The sequence below is a fragment of the Aquila chrysaetos genome, chromosome 8 (assembly GCF_900496995.4).
Source record: "Aquila chrysaetos chrysaetos chromosome 8, bAquChr1.4, whole genome shotgun sequence".
Taxonomy (NCBI): Eukaryota; Metazoa; Chordata; class Aves; order Accipitriformes; family Accipitridae; genus Aquila; species Aquila chrysaetos.
This window is the reverse complement of record NC_044011.1, coordinates 6,817,566-6,837,928: the sequence shown is the minus strand read 5'-3', so window position 1 is coordinate 6,837,928 and position 20,363 is coordinate 6,817,566. Positions and strand designations below refer to the sequence as shown.

Below are 20,363 nucleotides of genomic sequence, written 5' to 3'. Positions count from 1 at the left end.
GTCTCCATGCTTGGAGATTTTCAAAAGATGTCTGGTCATAGTCCTGCGCAACAGAACCGGCTCTAGGTAGCCTTGCTGGAGTAGAGGGGTTGGGCCAGATGACCTTTGGAGGTCCCTTCCAAATGCAGTCGTTAAGTGATTCTGTGAGTAGAGGGGAAGGATCATCTCCTCAATTTACGCAAAGCGTGAAAGGCTGGGAAGGGTGTGCTAAGTTCCCATGTGGAAACGTCCAACTCCTCCTCTGCCCCTGTCCAATTCGCAAGGATGGGCAACGACACCACGCACAGGGTGTTACACACGGCCGGAGCGGCTCCTGCTCATCTCTCCCCAGCTCCTCTCTGCCCACAGATCTGCTCTGCTTAGCTTTCCCACATCAGGATTCCCCCCATAAGGGCTGGAAGGCATGTCCTATGAGGAGCAGCTGAGGCTTTGGGCTTGCCTAGTTTGGAGAAAAAGAGGCTGAAGGCTGACCTCATTGCTCTCTACAGCTTCCTGAGGAGGGGAAGTGAAGAGGGAAGTGCTGATCTCTTCTCCCCGGGATCCAGTGATAGGATGCGCAGGAATGGTTCAAAGCTGTTCCAGGGGAGGTTCTAACTTGACATTAGGAAGCATTTCTTTACCGAGAGGGTGCTCAAACACTGGCACAGGTTTCCTAGAGAGGTGGTTGATGCCCCAAGCCTGTCAGTGTTTAAGAGGCCTTTGGACAATGCCCTTCATAACATGCTTTAACTTGGTCAGCCCTGAACTGGTCAGGCAGTTGGACTAGATGATGGTTGTAGGTCCCTTCCTACTGAAATAGTCTATTCTATTCTATTCTATTCTATTCTATTCTATTCTATTCTCTGGACCACTGACAGCACCCAGCCACGATGACACCCCTCTCTCTCTGAATACAGGCACAGTCCACTCACTGACTCACCACTGAGATGGGCTGTGACTCCCGCGAAGGTGCAGGAGGGGACAGCAGGAGGGGTGGAAGCTGATGTTGCTCAGGCACGCCCCAAGTGTCTCTCACTCTGGTCCCTGCAGGGTGCCGTAATAGAGCGCACTGTCCCCCAGCTCCAGCCCGGTGATGATCAGCATCCCGGAGCTCTCGTCAGCCTGGCAGGAAAACCTCTTGCGGGCAAAAGGGGATGTGTGGCTGTAGGAGCCTCCCCGGCCCTTGCTCTGCAGCAAGTACTGCAGCGGTCCACCGGGACGCTGCTGATACCAGGCCACGTAAATATAGGAGGCATTGGAGCTGTAAGTGCATCGTAAGGTCCCAGTATTCCCTGCTTGCCACCACACTGTAGACCTCATCGCTTGGATCTCATCACCCTGAAATGCACCTGAAACAAAAGCAGGGCTGTTCCATGACTGCTTTACTCTCACTGGTGCAAGGCAATGGCCCACAAAAGGGTCAATGGAAGCAGGCAATGGCATTGCCAGGCAATGGTGTTGCCAAAGCCCCAGTGCTTTGGGTACCCCAGGGAAGAAGGGGCCAAGGGAGGGCAGAGAGGGGCTGCAGGCAGGCAGAGCAGCCGGCCTAGTTGGGTGACGGAAACACATTGAACCACCTTCTCAGAATAAAACACTGCCTTTGGGACTCAGGAGACGGAAATTGGCAGTGCTGGGAAAGGAGCTCTTCCCGAAAGCCAGGACCACCTGCACTGTGCACTGATAGACAATCTCTTCCTGGGAACAGCCCTGAGCCACCTCAGCACTTGCTGGCTCCAAATATTGTGCACCCTGGGCCGGGCCCCAGCAGGTTTGTGTTAAAGCTCAGCTGGATTTCCTGTCCCCGTGTGAACAGTGCAGAAGTAGCGGGCAGAGTCCCGGGGCTGCAGGGCCCGCAGGGACAGAATCGACTCGGACCGGGAATTGTCCCGGGACACTGTAGCTCGACCCTGCACTCCTGCCCCGTACTCCTTCGTGGAATCTGAATCCCAGCTGATATAGGACACCCACTCGAGTCTGCCGCCGGCTGCCTGACGGTACCACCGAATTTCATATTCCCCGAAGTCGAAGCCGGATCCGCGGCAGGAGAGGCGCACGGTCTCCCCGGGCGCTCGCAGCCCTCCGCCGTACTCCAGCAGCCTCAGCTGCGCCCACAGCCCTGCGGACGGAGAGCGCAGGCAGCCGGGCAGGGCGCGCCCACGGCCCGAGGACGTTCACCCGCCGCCCCGGCACAGCCCCAGCCGGCCCGGGGCTGAGCCGCGCCTGCTCCCGACACTTGCGCCCCGACCCGCTGCCCGAAAGCCTCCCTCGCCCTCTCCCCCGCCCTCCCTCGCCCTCTCCCCCGCCCGCCCACGCCACCCGCTCCCCGCTTCCCCGCCAAGGAAGGCCAGCGCCCGGCGACAGCGCGCCCGGCGCCGGAGCAGCCGCGGCCCCGGGCAGCCCCAGCCCCGGGCCCAGCGCCGGGCTCGCCGCCCGCCCCGCCCGGCTCTCACCTGCCGGCCCCGCGGCCAAGGACAAGGCCAGGAGCCACGGCCCCAGCCCGGGCGCCATCGTGCCCTGCCGCGCCGGGGCCGGCCGGGGCTGAAGGGCCCGCCGGGAGCCGCACAGGAGCCGAGCGGAGCCGCGCTCGGGCCCGGGCTCTGGCCGGCTTCTGCGCGCCCCGCCGGCTCGGCCCCTCGCCGGGGCAGCGCCGACGCCTCTGCCCGCCCCCAACAGACCCGCCCCGGCCCGGCCCTCGGCTCCCGGCCCGGCCCCCCGGGGCCGCGGCCCCTTCGCGGCAGGAGAAGGGGCGGCGCGGGGAGGGCCGCGGGGCAGGGGCGTCGGCAGAGGGGGAGCGCGGCGCCCCGGGACGCCACGGCTCCTGCCCCTCGGCTCCCGGCGCGGCTCCGGCGCTGTCCCGGCTCGTCGCCCGGCCGAGCCCTGCCGAAGGCGGTCGGCGCCTCGGCCAGGCGCAGCTGGGGCCGACCCCAGCCCCAGCGCCGGCGACGGGCTGCCGGCCCGCAGCGTCCCCTCGCAGGACGCTCCCCGTGCCCCGGGGAGCCAAGCCCCGCCAAGAGGCGCCACTTCCCTTGGGAGCCTGTTCCGGTGACTGACCAGCCTCTCAGTAAAGAACTTTTTCCTAATGTCCAGTCTGAACTTCCCTCCTGCACTCATCTAGCCCAAAGAGAGCCTGCTCCGCTACTGCAACTAATCCCCTCGAGGCTGTCATGGCCAGAGCAAGGGGGATCCCTTTGTACGAACCCCAGCTCCAACACTGCCTCCTCCTCACAGCACGCTGGGTAAGCAAAAGTTTTGATGTCTCTTAGGCCTTTGCAGGACTCCCTAGTGAAGAAATATTTGCAGCTAAACTGCCTTTCTCTCAACCCACGTGTTCTCTTTCTTCCCCCCTCTGATTCTTTCCCCCATCCTGCTGAGGGGGCTGTGAGAGAGAAGCTGTGTGGCGCTTAGCTGCCTACCAGGGTTTACCCTCAGAGGTCCCTTTTGGTGCCCAGCATGGGGCACGAGTTTTTTTGACAGAACAACAGGTTTGAGTGGAGTGTGCTGCACCGAAGTTAGAGCTCTCAAGCTGTTTACCTATGAACTGGCAGGCTCCTCTGCTTGCCACAGGCCTCGCCTGCTTTGCTCCATTTTACAGTCTAGTGCTTCTTAGTGGCTGCATTTTGCTTTTGCTGTTTGCCCTAGTGCTTATCCAGTGCACTGTGCTGGGCCCAGGAAGATTTTGCCAACAGCAATGGCCGTGCATCCAGGCTGGCAGATGGCCGGAGCGTTGCTGCTCTTCCTGTGCTGCTGTCCCGGACCTGCAGGAACTCCAGTGTGAGCTTGAGTGGCAGGGACTGTGACCTGTGGATAAGGCCATGCTGAAACTTGTACAGCCCTGAAGGGACTGTGGCTCGTGTTTAAGGCCATGCCAGAGCGGGTTCTCCCCTGAATGGACTGTGGCCCATGGATAAGGCCACGCTGGAGCAGCATGTCACGGTCCGCTCGTATCTCCCAAATTTACAGGACTGTAAATTATGTATTCTGTCAGTTATTCTTTCTTTTATGAGCTCATTAGGAAAGAAAACAAACATCTCGAGCGAGGGCTCAGTCCCACTTTCACAGACCAGTCTAACATGGGACCTCGCTAACTCATCACTTAATTCATGAGGTTTCTAATGCACAAGTTCTCTAATTCCTAAGTTGCAACTTCTAACTCGTGACTCAACTTGTATCGCGCAACTCATAACCCGCACACATCGGTGAGCAGATGCTGAAGAAACTACATGCAAGGACTGTAGCTGCAGGAGACAGCAAGCTGCAGGTGATAAAGGCTTCATAACGACCTTTAGCCCTTCTTGGCCATTGTGCCAGGCTCTCTTGGTTTCAGCTGGGATAGAGTTAATTGCCTTCCTAGTAGCTGGCACAGTGCTATGTTTTGAGTTCAGTATGAGAAGAATGTTGATAACACTGATGTTTTCAGTTGTTGCTAAGTAGTGTTTAGTCTAAAGCCAAGGATTTTTCAGCTTCTCATGCCCAGCCAGCGAGAAAGCTGGAGGGGCACAGGAAGCTGGCAAAGGACACAGCCAGGGCAGCTGACCCAAACTGGCCAACGGGGTATTCTATACCATGTGACGTCACATCTAGTATAGAAACTGGGGGGAGTGGGGGCGGGGGGATAGCCGCTCGGGGACTAACTGGGCGTTGATCGGCAGGTGGCAAGCAATTGCACTGTGCATCATTTGTATATTCCAATCCTTTTATCACTACTGCTGTCACTTTATCAGTGTTACCATTATCATTATTAGTTTCTTCTTTTTATATGCTATTAAATTGCTCTTATCTCAACCCACGAGTTTTACTTCTTTTCCCGATTTTCTCCCCAATGCCACTGGGTGGGGGGGAGTGAGTGAGGGGCTGCGTGGTGCTTAGTTGCTGGCTGGGGTTAAACCACGAGACATGCCTACACCCGAGCCTCCCTCCCGTCCCCTGCCCGCCAGGACAAGAGACGCGGTGCAGAAACAACCCCACACAATCCTACCTCCTTGCCCCACACCCTTCCTTTCTGCACCACAGAGCTACTCACCCCCCACCCCGCCCCCAACTGCTAATATCCCCTCCCATCTCTTGCAGCTTCTTGTTGCCCTTCTTTCCTGCCGGGCTGTCCTGCTGGGGACCAGTGCCACCAGGCTATGGTCCACATCCATTCCACGCTGAGGAAACAGCAGAGGTGGGCTGTGGGAGATGCTGGTAGGCAGGTGCTGGGGCGACAGGGATATGCTCAAGGAGCTGGGTCTCCTCATCTCGCTTACCCAGGATGGGAAATAAGCCCACGGACACAAGAGTCCACATAGCCAGAATATCTTCCTCTCACCTTCCCCTGGCTTTCACCACAGTCACCCCTGCCTGACCCACCATCACCTGGCACTATGCCCCAGGAACAGCCCCGTTACTCCCTTGGCACTGGTCTGGCCTGTGACAGCTCCCAACCTGAATGCCCAGAGGTGGTAAAGAACAAGTAGTTGACATTGTCAGGGCACCCTTAGGTGTCCTCCTTTCGTTCCTGCCAGGACACTACAAGGGGTTCTTCGGCCCCACTGTGGCAATGCCCAGCATACGGCAGTTATGGCTGGCACCGTGGGAAAACCTCTTGTTGGTGACAGCACCTGTGGGGCCGCAGGAGGCTCCCAGCCCTTCCTTGGGAGCATGTGCTGTGTGGGCCTGATGAGACGCTGCCAGTACCAGGCCACGGGAATATAGCAGAAGTGGGACCTGAAAGCACATCACAGGGTCAGTACGTGCCCTACTCATCCCTGTATGGCAGACCTTCTCGGTTGGATCTCTTCACCCTGAAACATCCCTGAAAATCCAGCAGGGATGTTCACCCATCACTTCACTCCAAACCGCTCTTGGCAACAGATCAAGTGGTGTCGAGGTTTAAGCCCAGCCGGTAACAAAGCACCACGAAGCCACTCTCTCACTCCTCTCTGCCGTGGCCCCAGTGGGATGAGGGGGACAAAATACAAGGAAAAGCTCATGGGCTGACACGAGGACGGGGGGGATCACTCACCACTTATGGTCACGGGCAAAAGGCAGACTTAACCTGGGGCAAAAAACCAAAATCAGTTGAATTTACTACCAAACAAATCAAAACAAGGCTAATGAGAAGGAAAACCAAATCTTAAAACACCTTCCCCCCACCCCTCCTTCCTTCCCGGGCTCAACTCCACTCCCCGTTTTCTCCACCTCCTCCCCGCCAGCAGCAAAGCGGGATGGGGAATGGGGCTTGGGGTCAGTTCATCACACCTTGTCTCTGCTGCTCCTTCCTCCTCAGTGGGAGGACTCCTCACTCTTCCCCTGCTCCAGCATGGGGTCCCTCCCATGGGCTGCAGTCCTTCACAAACTTCTCTGCCATGGCTCCTTTCCATGGGCTGCAGATCTTCAGGCACAGCCTGCTCCAGCACCGCCTTTCCGACAGAGTCCCAGCTGTCTTTAGGGGCATCCAACTGCTCTGGCGTGGGATCCTCCACGGGCTCCAACTGGGCATCTGCTCCCCCGCTCACCTCCCTGGGCTGCAGGGGAACTGCCCGCTGTCTTACCACGGGCTGCAGGGCCATCACATCCTCCGGCGCACCTCCTCCCACTTCTTCTTCCCTGACCTCGGTGTCTGCATAGGTGTTTCTCCCACATTCCACTTTCCCCTCTTTTCCCAATCCAATGTCAGGGAAGGTTTCGATATGATCCGAAGAGCAAGATTAAGCCACAAACGAGGCCAAATGCTGTATACCCAAACCAGCTGTTATTATCAAAATTATCAAAAGTAGAAAATAGTAGCGCTAGGATACAGTGGAAGAAAAAGGCAGAAATGAAGCAAGCGTTTGGGATAGGGTTGCAAGAATAGTCACCACCATGGATCCAGCGGCATCCTGTTGGTCCTCAGTCTTCAGTTCTTCAGGGATGGTTGCACACCACGGCTTGTCTCCACGGTTTTTTTATAGGGTGTAGTCAGATGCATGCACTTATGTACTGTTCACGCACTGTTCATGCGCTGCAGGTTTTGTCTATCACACGACCTTCGACCTTCGTGTGATCAACACCAGAAACCAGTACCTTATCTCAAAGACTACAGTTTCCATGTCAATGGTAGTCTCCACATTCCTGCCTGCTTCGCTGGCTCCAGCCCATCTCCTCCCCTGGATGCCTCAGTGGCCTGCTGATCCTCTGTATGGACAGAGGAGTGTCCTGCTTAAACAGGCCATCCCAGAGACAAATGGCTTGAAACAAGTAGTTCACAGTTCAGTCTCTCACAGCAAACAGTCTTTGAGACAAATGGCTCAAGATGACAGTTCACTCTCTCACACCTCTCCACTGCAGGTTCCCCTTCTTAAATATGTTATGCCAGAGGTGCTACCACCGTCACCGATTGGGTCGCCTTGGCCAGCAGCGGGTCCAGCTTGGAGCTGGGGAAGCTTCTAGCAGCTTCTCACAGGAGCCATCCCTGCAGTCCCTTCCCTGCTACCAAAACCCACCACACAAACCCAAAACAAGTGAAATGATGGAAATGGGAAACCCACTGGCCAAAGCTCAAGTGCATTGCGTGACTGCAGTGGTCACAGCCAGAAGACTGTTTTCCAGGGACGACTTGGTGATCCACGTAATAGGTTGACCTGAGAGGGCACAGGCTTGTATTGGGTTGCACGCAGCTCAGGAGTTTCTGCAGTGCGCTGTGCTCCACACTTCCCTGCTGCAGGATAAACTGAGCTGGCAAATTGTAGTGGAAGAGCCTGGAGTTGCCACCCATGTGGTGTCTGCCCTGATGCATGTTCTCATCTTTACTACAGCTCCAGGTGCTGGGTACCTGTTACACCGGTTCATTAGCTAGCTAGTCGAACTGTTGTTACTGTTTCACAGACCTGCGCCATCTCTAGTGCCTGATCACCCTACAGCTGCCCTGTTCACATGGAAAACTCCAAAAAAGGAAACAAATACAATCTTTCCTGGGGTTGCAGTGTAGGTGCCCATTATTCCTCATATACTCCAAAAAGATAAGAATTACAGCTAGCAATTCACTCACAGTATGCAAAACATAGCACGAGGCGAGAGGTGTCTGGAGTGCTACGATTGGGAGGTGCAGCCATGGACTCCCTGGACAGTCAAGCTCTGAAAGCCCGCCCACAACTGGTCAGTGTGCTGGTGGCAAAGCAAGTCCACACACCGACATCTGCAGCAGTCAGAGTGCAAACAGCTCCCTTTGCAGCATTAGGCAGCATGTATACCAGAGAATGCTGGGCTGGCCGGGGCGCATGCCACAGCATGGGGCCTAAATAACAGTGCACAGCCTCCGTATGTCAAAGAATGCAACTGGCTGCTATGAAACTAGAATGGCCATGTTGTGAAAGTCATCCCTGGCCAGTCTCTCCAGGATTTGGAAAATGCTGGCTGCACCTGTAGGCCAAGCCTTTCTAAGCCAAGTCTTTCCGCCAACACAGCTCCAATACAGGGAGTCCAAGGGACGGTTAAGCCTCTGTGGACACACAGTATGGGTGAGCATTGTCCTGCAGGTGACATTGCCATGAAGCCTTTGCATGCACACATTAATTATTCCATGGGTAGGCCCCTCTACCTCTACTCATACCATCACACTAGACATTCAAAGATGTCAGGAGTGGGCTGTGGCTATATGGGTGTCTTTGCGTGAGCTGCCACAGAAGACACAAGCATATCCTGAGCCTGTGTTGTCCTAGCTATATCAGCAGACTCTGCGGTAACTTGAACAACAGGACATCTCAAAACTCGATTCAAGTCTGGATGTTCATCTTCCAATTGCAGTTCTTCAAGGGTTGTTGAGCTTCTTCTTAAAGAACCCCCTTTCTCTGCTGCTTTCTGCCCGCGGGAGAGACTGAGAAGAATGGAAGAAGGTTAACAGCACATTCAGATGGGTTTTGTGTGTGCTTGGGAGAGACTCTGTGGCTCCTGCTGCTACTGCAGCACTGCTGTGCCCCTTTCTGGGCAAGCCAGCCCAAACTATTCCTCAGAAACCTTCTTGCAGCCAACCACAAAAGACCTGGCTGGATTTAAAGCCCCTCCTTCCTTTTCTGCCCTGGCCCTGCCTGAGATTCAAGCAAGGATGAAGCAATGTGCTGCAGTCCCGTGAAAGGGTACTGCAACACTATATGCTGCAAGTCTCTGCCACGACTCTGCCGGATCCAGTCCCAAGCGTAGTTGCTGTCGCTGATGGGTACACCTGAGATGTGGCATGTAAGTGTGAGAGACTCTGAGACCTTCCCTACCATGGGGCCCATAGCCTCCATCTGCACCTGAGAAAGGGCACCTGCAACCCCAGGAGACACGGATGAACAGGCAAGAACAGTTCAAGCAATTGCTTCCTTTACTCTGCCACTTCCCTGGGCTACTGCTTGTGATCTCCAGCAGCTGCACACCCACATGCTCACAAGCTCTTGCTCCTGCTACAGTCTCAGATCAGGGAGAGAAGCACAGACTTCCCCTTTCTCCAGTGAGCTCCCAAGTGACCGTCCCTACTTTCCCCGTTAGCTCTGCTCTCTCCTAAGGGAGCAAAACTCCTGGCTGGACTGAGTTGACCTGAGCCCTGCCCAAAACCAGTGCAGGGCTATTCACACATCTCACCAGCTGGGCCATCACTGGGCAGCTGTCCTATTGGGAACTGCAGGAAACAGCAAAACTGGTTTCCAAAGGTGAAGAGGTGTCAGAGTGTGAGAGGAGGGAGGATTGGTGTGAGACATGGGAAGAAGGCAAGCAGAAGGGCTAGAGCAGAAGGGGACAAAAGCACTGAGAACGTCCCTGTCAGAATCAAACGTTTGTAAACTGTATGCTGTAACGACACTACTCTCTGGGAGCAGCACTGAACAGCTGTGAGAACAGTCTCCTCTCCAGCTCTGAGGCCCATAGCTGGGACCCTGGCAGGAGGTTTGTGTTAAAGCTCAGCTGGATTTCCTGTCCCCGTGTGAACAGTGCAGAAGTAGCGGGCAGAGTCCCGGGGCTGCAGGGCCCGCAGGGACAGAATCGACTCGGACCGGGAATTGTCCCGGGACACTGTAGCTCGACCCTGCACTGAGTGCCCGAATCGAATGAATGAGGAATCCCAGCTGATGTAAGGACACCCACTCGAGTCTGCCGCCGGCTGCCTGACGGTACCACAGAATTTCATATTCCCCGAAGTCGAAGCCGGATCCGCGGCAGGAGAGGCGCACGGTCTCCCCGGGCGCTCGCAGCCCTCCGCCGTCCTCCAGCAGCCTCAGCTGCGCCCACAGCCCTGCGGACGGAGAGCGCAGGCAGCCGGGCAGGGCGCGCCCACGGCCCGAGGACGTTCACCCGCCGCCCCGGCACAGCCCCAGCCGGCCCGGGGCTGAGCCGCGCCTGCTCCCGACACTTGCGCCCCGACCCGCTGCCCGAAAGCCTCCCTCGCCCTCTCCCCCGCCCTCCCTCGCCCTCTCCCCCGCCCGCCCACGCCACCCGCTCCCCGCTTCCCCGCCAAGGAAGGCCAGCGCCCGGCGACAGCGCGCCCGGCGCCGGAGCAGCCGCGGCCCCGGGCAGCCCCAGCCCCGGGCCCAGCCCCGGGCTCGCCGCCCGCCCCGCCCGGCTCTCACCTGCCGGCCCCGCGGCCAAGGACAAGGCCAGGAGCCACGGCCCCAGCCCGGGCGCCATCGTGCCCTGCCGCGCCGGGGCCGGCCGGGGCTGAAGGGCCCGCCGGGAGCCGCACAGGAGCCGAGCGGAGCCGCGCTCGGGCCCGGGCTCGGGCCGGCTTCTGCGCGCCCCGCCGGCTCGGCCCCTCGCCGGGGCAGCGCCGACGCCTCTGCCCGCCCCCAACAGACCCGCCCCGGCCCGGCCCTCGGCTCCCGGCCCGGCCCCCCGGGGCCGCGGCCCCTTCGCGGCAGGAGAAGGGGCGGCGCGGGGAGGGCCGCGGGGCAGGGGCGTCGGCAGAGGGCGAGCGCGGCGCCCCGGGACGCCACGGCTCCTGCCCCTCGGCTCCCGGCGCGGCTCCGGCGCTGTCCCGGCTCGTCGCCCGGCCGAGCCCTGTCGAAGGCGGTCGGCGCCTCGGCCAGGCGCAGCTGGGGCCGACCCCAGCCCCAGCGCCGGCGACGGGCTGCCGGCCCGCAGCGTCCCCTCGCAGGACGCTCCCCGTGCCCCGGGGAGCCAAGCCCCGCCAAGAGGCGCCACTTCCCTTGGGAGCCTGTTCCGGTGACTGACCAGCCTCTCAGTAAAGAACTTTTTCCTAATGTCCAGTCTGAACTTCCCTCCTGCACTCATCTAGCCCAAAGAGAGCCTGCTCCGCTACTGCAACTAAGCCCCTCGAGGCTGTCATGGCCAGAGCAAGGGGGATCCCTTTGTACGAACCCCAGCTCCAACACTGCCTCCTCCTCACAGCACGCTGGGTAAGCAAAAGTTTTAATGTCTCTTAGGCCTTTGCAGGACTCCCTAGTGAAGAAATATTTGCAGCTAAACTGCCTTTCTCTCAACCCACGTGTTCTCTTCCTTCCCCCCTCTGATTCTTTCCCCCATCCTGCTGAGGGGGCTGTGAGAGAGAAGCTGTGTGGCACTTAGCTGCCTACCAGGGTTTACCCTCAGAGGTCCCTTTTGGTGCCCAGCATGGGGCACGAGTTTTTTGACAGAACAACAGGTTTGAGTGGAGTGTGCTGGACCGAAGTTAGAGCTCTCAAGCTGTTTACCTATGAACTGGCAGGCTCCTCTGCTTGCCACAGGCCTCGCCTGCTTTGCTCCATTTTACAGTCTAGTGCTTCTTAGTGGCTGCATTTTGCTTTTGCTGTTTGCCCTAGTGCTTATCCAGTGCACTGTGCTGGGCCCAGGAAGATTTTGCCAACAGCAATGGCCGTGCATCCAGGCTGGCAGATGGCCGGAGCGTTGCTGCTCTTCCTGTGCTGCTGTCCCGGACCTGCAGGAACTCCAGTGTGAGCTTGAGTGGCAGAGACTGTGACCTGTGGATAAGGCCATGCTGAAACTTGTACAGCCCTGAAGGGACTGTGGCTCGTGTTTAAGGCCATGCCAGAGCGGGTTCTCCCCTGAATGGACTGTGGCCCATGGATAAGGCCACGCTGGAGCAGCATGTCACGGTCCGCTCGTATCTCCCAAATTTACAGGACTGTAAATTATGTATTCTGTCAGTTATTCTTTCTTTTATGAGCTCATTAGGAAAGAAAACAAACATCTCGAGCGAGGGCTCAGTCCCACTTTCACAGACCAGTCTAACATGGGACCTCGCTAACTCATCACTTAATTCATGAGGTTTCTAATGCACAAGTTCTCTAATTCCTAAGTTGCAACTTCTAACTCGTGACTCAACTTGTATCGCGCAACTCATAACCCGCACACATCGGTGAGCAGATGCTGAAGAAACTACATGCAAGGACTGTAGCTGCAGGAGACAGCAAGCTGCAGGTGATAAAGGCTTCATAACGACCTTTAGCCCTTCTTGGCCATTGTGCCAGGCTCTCTTGGTTTCAGCTGGGATAGAGTTAATTGCCTTCCTAGTAGCTGGCACAGTGCTATGTTTTGAGTTCAGTATGAGAAGAATGTTGATAACACTGATGTTTTCAGTTGTTGCTAAGTAGTGTTTAGTCTAAAGCCAAGGATTTTTCAGCTTCTCATGCCCAGCCAGCGAGAAAGCTGGAGGGGCACAGGAAGCTGGCAAAGGACACAGCCAGGGCAGCTGACCCAAACTGGCCAACGGGGTATTCTATACCATGTGACGTCACATCTAGTATAGAAACTGGGGGGAGTGGGGGGCGGGGGGATAGCCGCTCGGGGACTAACTGGGCGTTGATTGGCAGGTGGCAAGCAATTGCACTGTGCATCATTTGTATATTCCAATCCTTTTATCACTACTGCTGTCACTTTATCAGTGTTACCATTATCATTATTAGTTTCTTCTTTTTATATGCTATTAAATTGCTCTTATCTCAACCCACGAGTTTTACTTCTTTTCCCGATTTTCTCCCCAATGCCACTGGGTGGGGGGGAGTGAGTGAGGGGCTGCGTGGTGCTTAGTTGCTGGCTGGGGTTAAACCACGACACATGCCTACACCCGAGCCTCCCTCCCGTCCCCTGCCCGCCAGGACAAGAGACGCGGTGCAGAAACAACCCCACACAATCCTACCTCCTTGCCCCACACCCTTCCTTTCTGCACCACAGAGCTACTCACCCCCCACCCCGCCCCCAACTGCTAATATCCCCTCCCATCTCTTGCAGCTTCTTGTTGCCCTTCTTTCCTGCCGGGCTGTCCTGCTGGGGACCAGTGCCACCAGGCTATGGTCCACATCCATTCCACGCTGAGGAAACAGCAGAGGTGGGCTGTGGGAGATGCTGGTAGGCAGGTGCTGGGGCGACAGGGATATGCTCAAGGAGCTGGGTCTCCTCATCTCGCTTACCCAGGATGGGAAATAAGCCCACGGACACAAGAGTCCACATAGCCAGAATATCTTCCTCTCACCTTCCCCCGGCTTTCACCACAGTCACCCCTGCCTGACCCACCATCACCTGGCACTATGCCCCAGGAACAGCCCCGTTACTCCCTTGGCACTGGTCTGGCCTGTGACAGCTCCCAACCTGAATGCCCAGAGGTGGTAAAGAACAAGTAGTTGACATTGTCAGGGCACCCTTAGGTGTCCTCCTTTCGTTCCTGCCAGGACACTACAAGGGGTTCTTCGGCCCCACTGTGGCAATGCCCAGCATACGGCAGTTATGGCTGGCACCGTGGGAAAACCTCTTGTTGGTGACAGCACCTGTGGGGCCGCAGGAGGCTCCCAGCCCTTCCTTGGGAGCATGTGCTGTGTGGGCCTGATGAGACGCTGCCAGTACCAGGCCACGGGAATATAGCAGGAAGTGGGACCTGAAAGCACATCACAGGGTCAGTACGTGCCCTACTCATCCCTGTATGGCAGACCTTCTCGGTTGGATCTCTTCACCCTGAAACATCCCTGAAAATCCAGCAGGGATGTTCACCCATCACTTCACTCCAAACTGCTCTTGGCAACAGATCAAGTGGTGTCGAGGTTTAAGCCCAGCCGGTAACAAAGCACCACGAAGCCACTCGCTCACTCCTCTCTGCCGTGACCCCAGTGGGATGAGGGGGACAAAATACAAGGAAAAGCTCATGGGCTGACACGAGGATGGGGGGGATCACTCACCACTTATGGTCACGGGCAAAAGGCAGACTCAACCTGGGGAAAAAACCAAAATCAGTTGAATTTACTACCAAACAAATCAAAACAAGGCTAATGAGAAGGAAAACCAAATCTTAAAACACCTTCCCCCCACCCCTCCTTCCTTCCCAGGCTCAACTCCACTCCCCGTTTTCTCCACCTCCTCCCCGCCAGCAGCAAAGCGGGATGGGGAATGGGGCTTGGGGTCAGTTCATCACACCTTGTCTCTGCTGCTCCTTCCTCCTCAGTGGGAGGACTCCTCACTCTTCCCCTGCTCCAGCATGGGGTCCCTCCCATGGGCTGCAGTCCTTCACAAACTTCTCTGCCATGGCTCCTTTCCATGGGCTGCAGATCTTCAGGCACAGCCTGCTCCAGCACCGCCTTTCCGACAGAGTCCCAGCCGTCTTTAGGGGCATCCAACTGCTCTGGCGTGGGATCCTCCACGGGCTCCAACTGGGCATCTGCTCCCCCGCTCACCTCCCTGGGCTGCAGGGGAACTGCCTGCTGTCTTACCACGGGCTGCAGGGCCATCACATCCTCCGGCGCACCTCCTCCCACTTCTTCTTCCCTGACCTCGGTGTCTGCATAGGTGTTTCTCCCACATTCCACTTTCCCCTCTTTTCCCAATCCAGTGTCAGGGAAGGTTTCGATATGATCCGAAGAGCAAGATTAAGCCACAAACGAGGCCAAATGCTGTATACCCAAACCAGCTGTTATTATCAAAATTATCAAAAGTAGAAAATAGTAGCGCTAGGATACAGTGGAAGAAAAAGGCAGAAATGAAGCAAGCGTTTGGGATAGGGTTGCAAGAATAGTCACCACCATGGATCCAGCGGCATCCTGTTGGTCCTCAGTCTTCAGTTCTTCAGGGATGGTTGCACACCACGGCTTGTCTCCACGGTTTTTTTATAGGGTGTAGTCAGATGCATGCACTTATGTACTGTTCACGCACTGTTCATGCGCTGCAGGTTTTGTCTATCACACGACCTTCGACCTTCGTGTGATCAACACCAGAAACCAGTACCTTATCTCAAAGACTACAGTTTCCATGTCAATGGTAGTCTCCACATTCCTGCCTGCTTCGCTGGCTCCAGCCCATCTCCTCCCCTGGATGCCTCAGTGGCCTGCTGATCCTCCGTATGGACAGAGGAGTGTCCTGCTTAAACAGGCCATCCCAGAGACAAATGGCTTGAAATAAATAGTTCACAGTTCAGTCTCTCACAGCAAACAATCTTTGAGACAAATGGCTCAAGATGACAGTTCACTCTCTCACACCTCTCCACTGCAGGTTCCCCTTCTTAAATATGTTATGCCAGAGGTGCTACCACCATCACCGATTGGGTCGCCTTGGCCAGCAGCGGGTCCAGCTTGGAGCTGGGGAAGCTTCTAGCAGCTTCTCACAGGAGCCATCCCTGCAGTCCCTTCCCTGCTACCAAAACCCACCACACAAACCCAAAACAAGTGAAATGATGGAAATGGGAAACCCACTGGCCAAAGCTCAAGTGCATTGCGTGACTGCAGTGGTCACAACCAGAAGACTGTTTTCCAGGGACGACTTGGTGATCCACGTAATAGGTTGACCTGAGAGGGCACAGGCTTGTATTGGGTTGCACGCAGCTCAGGAGTTTCTGCAGTGCGCTGTGCTCCACACTTCCCTGCTGCAGGATAAACTGAGCTGGCAAATTGTAGTGGAAGAGCCTGGAGTTGCCACCCATGTGGTGTCTGCCCTGATGCATGTTCCCATCTTTACTACAGCTCCAGGTGCTGGGTACCTGTTACACCGGTTCATTAGCTAGCTAGTCGAACTGTTGTTACTGTTTCACAGACCTGCGCCATCTCTAGTGCCTGATCACCCTACAGCTGCCCTGTTCACATGGAAAACTCCAAAAAAGGAAACAAATACAATCTTTCCTGGGGTTGCAGTGTAGGTGCCCATTATTCCTCATATACTCCAAAAAGATAAGAATTACAGCTAGCAATTCACTCACAGTATGCAAAACATAGCACGAGGCGAGAGGTGTCTGGAGTGCTACGATTGGGAGGTGCAGCCATGGACTCCCTGGACAGTCAAGCTCTGAAAGCCCGCCCACAACTGGTCAGTGTGCTGGTGGCAAAGCAAGTCCACACACCGACATCTGCAGCAGTCAGAGTGCAAACAGCTCCCTTTGCAGCATTAGGCAGCATGTATACCAGAGAATGCTGGGCTGGCCGGGGCGCATGCCACAGCATGGGGCCTAAATAACAGTGCACAGCCTCCGTATGTCAAAGAATGCAACTGGCTGCTATGAAACTGGAATGGCCATGTTGTGAAAGTCATCACAGCTAGTCTCTCCAGGATTTGGAAAATGCTGGCTGCACCTGTAGGCCAAGCCTTTCTAAGCCAAGTCTTTCCGCCAACACAACTCCAATACAGGGAGTCTAAGGGACTGTTAAGCCTCTGTGGACACACAGTATGGGTGAGCATTGTCCTGCAGGTGACATTGCCATGAAGCCTTTGCATGCACACATTAATTATTCCATGCGTAGGCCCCTCTACCTCTACTCATACCATCACACTAGACATTCAAAGATGTCAGGAGTGGGCTGTGGCTATATGGGTGTCTTTGCGTAAGCTGCCACAGAAGACACAAGCATATCCTGAGCCTGCGTTGTCCTAGCTATATCAGCAGACTCTGCGGTAACTTGAACAACAGGACATCTCAAAACTCGATTCAAGTCTGGATGTTCATCTTCCAATTGTAGTTCTTCAAGGGTTGTTGAGCTTCTTCTTAAAGAACCCCCTCTCTCTGCTGCTTTCTGCCTGCGGGAGAGACTGAGAAGAATGGAAGAAGGTTAACAGCACATTCAGATGGGTTTTGTGTGTGCTTGGGAGAGACTCTGTGGCTCCTGCTGCTACTGCAGCACTGCTGTGCCCCTTTCTGGGCAAGCCAGCCCAAACTATTCCTCAGAAACCTTCTTGCAGCCAACCACAAAAGACCTGGCTGGATTTAAAGCCCCTCCTTCCTTTTCTGCCCTGGCCCTGCCTGAGATTCAAGCAAGGATGAAGCAATGTGCTGCAGTCCCGTGAAAGGGTGCTGCAACACTATATGCTGCAAGTCTCTGCCACGACTCTGCCGGATCCAGTCCCAAGCGTAGTTGCTGTCGCTGATGGGTACACCTGAGATGTGGCATGTAAGTGTGAGAGACTCTGAGACCTTCCCTACCATGGGGCCCATAGCCTCCATCTGCACCTGAGAAAGGGCACCTGCAACCCCAGGAGACACGGATGAACAGGCAGGAACGGCTCAAGCAATTGCTTCCTTTACTCTGCCACTTCCCTGGGCTACTGCTTGTGATCTCCAGCAGCTGCACACCCCCATGCTCACAAGCTCTTGCTCCTGCTACAGTCTCAGATCAGGGAGAGAAGCACAGACTTCCCCTTTCTCCAGTGAGCTCCCAAGTGACCGTCCCTACTTTCCCCGTTAGCTCTGCTCACTCCTAAGGGAGCAAAAGTCCTGGCTGGGCTGAGTTGACCTGAGCCCTGCCCAAAACCAGTGCAGGGCTATTCACACATCTCACCAGCTGGGCCATCACTGGGCAGCTGTCCTATTGGGAACTGCAGGAAACAGCAAAACTGGTTTCCAAAGGTGAAGAGGTGTCAGAGTGTGAGAGGAGGGAGGATTGGTGTGAGACATGGGAAGAAGGCAAGCAGAAGGGCTAGAGCAGAAGGGGACAAAAGCACTGAGAACGTCCCTGTCAGAATCAAACGTTTGTAAACTGTATGCTGTAACGACACTACTCTCTGGGAGCAGCACTGAACAGCTGTGAGAACAGTCTCCTTTCCAGCTCTGAGGCCCATAGCTGGGACCCTGGCAGGAGGTTTGTGTTAAAGCTCAGCTGGATTTCCTGTCCCCGTGCAACAGTGCAGAAGTAGCGGGCAGAGTCCCGGGCCTGCAGGGCCCGCAGGGACAGAAATGACACGGACCGGGAACTGTTCCGGGAGGCAGTGGCTCGACCCTCCACTGAGTGCCCCAATTGAATCACTGAGGCATCAGCGCTGATGAAGGACACCCACTCGAGTCTGCCGCCGGCTGCCTGACGGTACCACCAAACAGCGTGACTCCCGAATTTGAAGCCGGATCCGCGGCAGGAGAGGCGCACGGTCTCCCCGGGCGCTCGCAGCCCTCCGCCGTCCTCCAGCAGCCTCAGCTGCGCCCACAGCCCTGCGGACGGAGAGCGCAGGCAGCCGGGCAGGGCGCGCCCACGGCCCGAGGACGTTCACCCGCCGCCCCGGCACAGCCCCAGCCGGCCCGGGGCTGAGCCGCGCCTGCTCCCGACACTTGCGCCCCGACCCGCTGCCCGAAAGCCTCCCTCGCCCTCTCCCCCGCCCTCCCTCGCCCTCTCCCCCGCCCGCCCACGCCACCCGCTCCCCGCTTCCCCGCCAAGGAAGGCCAGCGCCCGGCGACAGCGCGCCCGGCGCCGGAGCAGCCGCGGCCCCGGGCAGCCCCAGCCCCGGGCCCAGCCCCGGGCTCGCCGCCCGCCCCGCCCGGCTCTCACCTGCCGGCCCCGCGGCCAAGGACAAGGCCAGGAGCCACGGCCCCAGCCCGGGCGCCATCGTGCCCTGCCGCGCCGGGGCCGGCCGGGGCTGAAGGGCCCGCCGGGAGCCGCACAGGAGCCGAGCGGAGCCGCGCTCGGGCCCGGGCTCGGGCCGGCTTCTGCGCGCCCCGCCGGCTCGGCCCCTCGCCGGGGCAGCGCCGACGCCTCTGCCCGCCCCCAACAGACCCGCCCCGGCCCGGCCCTCGGCTCCCGGCGCGGCTCCGGCGCTGTCCCGCCTCGCAGGACGCTCCCCGTGCCCCGCACCCCCAGCCCGCCCTGGCCGCGCTCCCATCCCCCGCCCGCGGGGACCGAGACACGCGGAGGGCTGTGCTGCCATCCAGAGGGACCTCGACAGCCTGGAGAAGTGGGCTGGCAGGAACCCCTCCGCTTCAACACGGCCAAGAGCGAAGTCCTGCACCCGGGGAGGAGCAACCCCGTGCACCAGGGCAGGCTGGGGGCTGCTCACATGGAAACCACATTCGCAGAGAAGGACCCAGGCGTTCTGCTGGACGGCACCTTCACCATGACCAAGCCATGTGCCCTTGCAGCAAAGATGGCTAAGGGTCTGCTGTGCTGCACCAGGAGGAGTGTTTCAGGGAGGTGATCCTTCCCCTCTACTCAGCACTGGCGAGGTCACGCCTGGAGTGCTACCTTCACTTCTTGGCTCCCCACTGCAGGAGAGACTTGGGCATATGGGAGAGAGGCCAGTGGAGGGCCACGAAGGTGATAATGGGACTGGAGCAGCTCTTACCTGAGGAAAAGCTGAGAGAGCTGGGACTGTTTACCCTCGAGAAGAGAAGGCTCAGAGGGGATTTCATCAATATATGAAACGTATGAAGGGATGCTGTAGGGAAAGGCAGGGCCAAGCTCTTTCCAGTGGTGCTCAGTGACAGGACAAGAGGCAATGTGCACAAACTTTCTGTGGTTTTGTAGGTGGTATGTGCCAGGCAAAGGGGGAAAACGGAAACTCGGACTTTGCTTCTCTCCTGAGGACTTCCAGAAACAGCTGTTTTACAGGAGTTCAAAGCTGGAAGGCAAGAGAGAAAAATGCAAGTGATACAAAAGTAATATGGGCAGGTAAAAAAGTAGCCCCCAGAGGGAGGCAGGAGAGCTAGGTCAGCATGGTTATGGTTTCTGTACAACTGGCGTCTGCTGCGTGTAAGGTGTGTGGTCTTCTGTTAGAGCTTACTGTGTGTTGTTCTTCTGTAAAGGTGCAGAGACAGCTACATACGCATGTGATGAGTTTGGACAACCACGTACACAAACCCAGAGCCCGGCATCGGAAGGATGGGGAATAACATGCATCGCCATTTGGGTGGTTGAGTGGCTGCTTCCTGGGGCCTGAGAGGCCTACTGCGGGCCACAGCTTGTTGCTGGAGGCAGGGTTCCTGGACAGAATGGAGGGCAGGGGAGGGCATTTCATCACACCCATGGCCACTGCTGGAGGAGTGCAGGGGGTACAGGTGTTGAAGCGCATGAGGTCAGGGGCAAAGACTAGAGGTGTTCCCCCCAGTCAGAAACCCAATAGTGCAGGAGTACTCCCACAGCCTTTCCAGCCCCCAAAGCTGTCTCTTAAAAGCTCTGGCTGCCCATCAGGACTCATGCCGTCCTCTCAGGCTCCCCAGAAAGGGCATAAGAGAAGTGGAGCAGAAGAAGCACCAGTTTTGCTCCTAGGATGGC

At 57.1% G+C, this 20,363-nt stretch overlaps 1 protein-coding gene and 4 gene segments (V, D, J or C); all 5 read right to left on the bottom strand.

Moving 5' to 3' along the window:
- Window positions 1-20,363, bottom strand: part of LOC115345015 (M1-specific T cell receptor alpha chain-like) — a 290,271-nt gene that overhangs the window by 121,315 nt on the left and 148,593 nt on the right.
- The window catches only part of LOC115344795, a 30,855-nt gene continuing 11,270 nt past the window's right edge, over window positions 779-20,363 (bottom strand). Inside the window, 1 exon segment of the V gene segment in view lies at window positions 779-1,328. Within this exon segment, the coding sequence occupies window positions 1,012-1,328 (317 nt within the window).
- LOC115345021 lies at window positions 1,697-2,630 on the bottom strand. The segment is given in 2 exon segments: window positions 1,697-2,095; window positions 2,430-2,630. Coding segments are annotated over 2 exon segments (399 nt in total).
- Window positions 8,819-10,760, bottom strand: LOC115345024. The segment is given in 2 exon segments: window positions 8,819-10,204; window positions 10,539-10,760. Coding segments are annotated over 2 exon segments (397 nt in total).
- LOC115345018 lies at window positions 17,631-18,866 on the bottom strand. The segment is given in 2 exon segments: window positions 17,631-18,310; window positions 18,645-18,866. Coding segments are annotated over 2 exon segments (486 nt in total).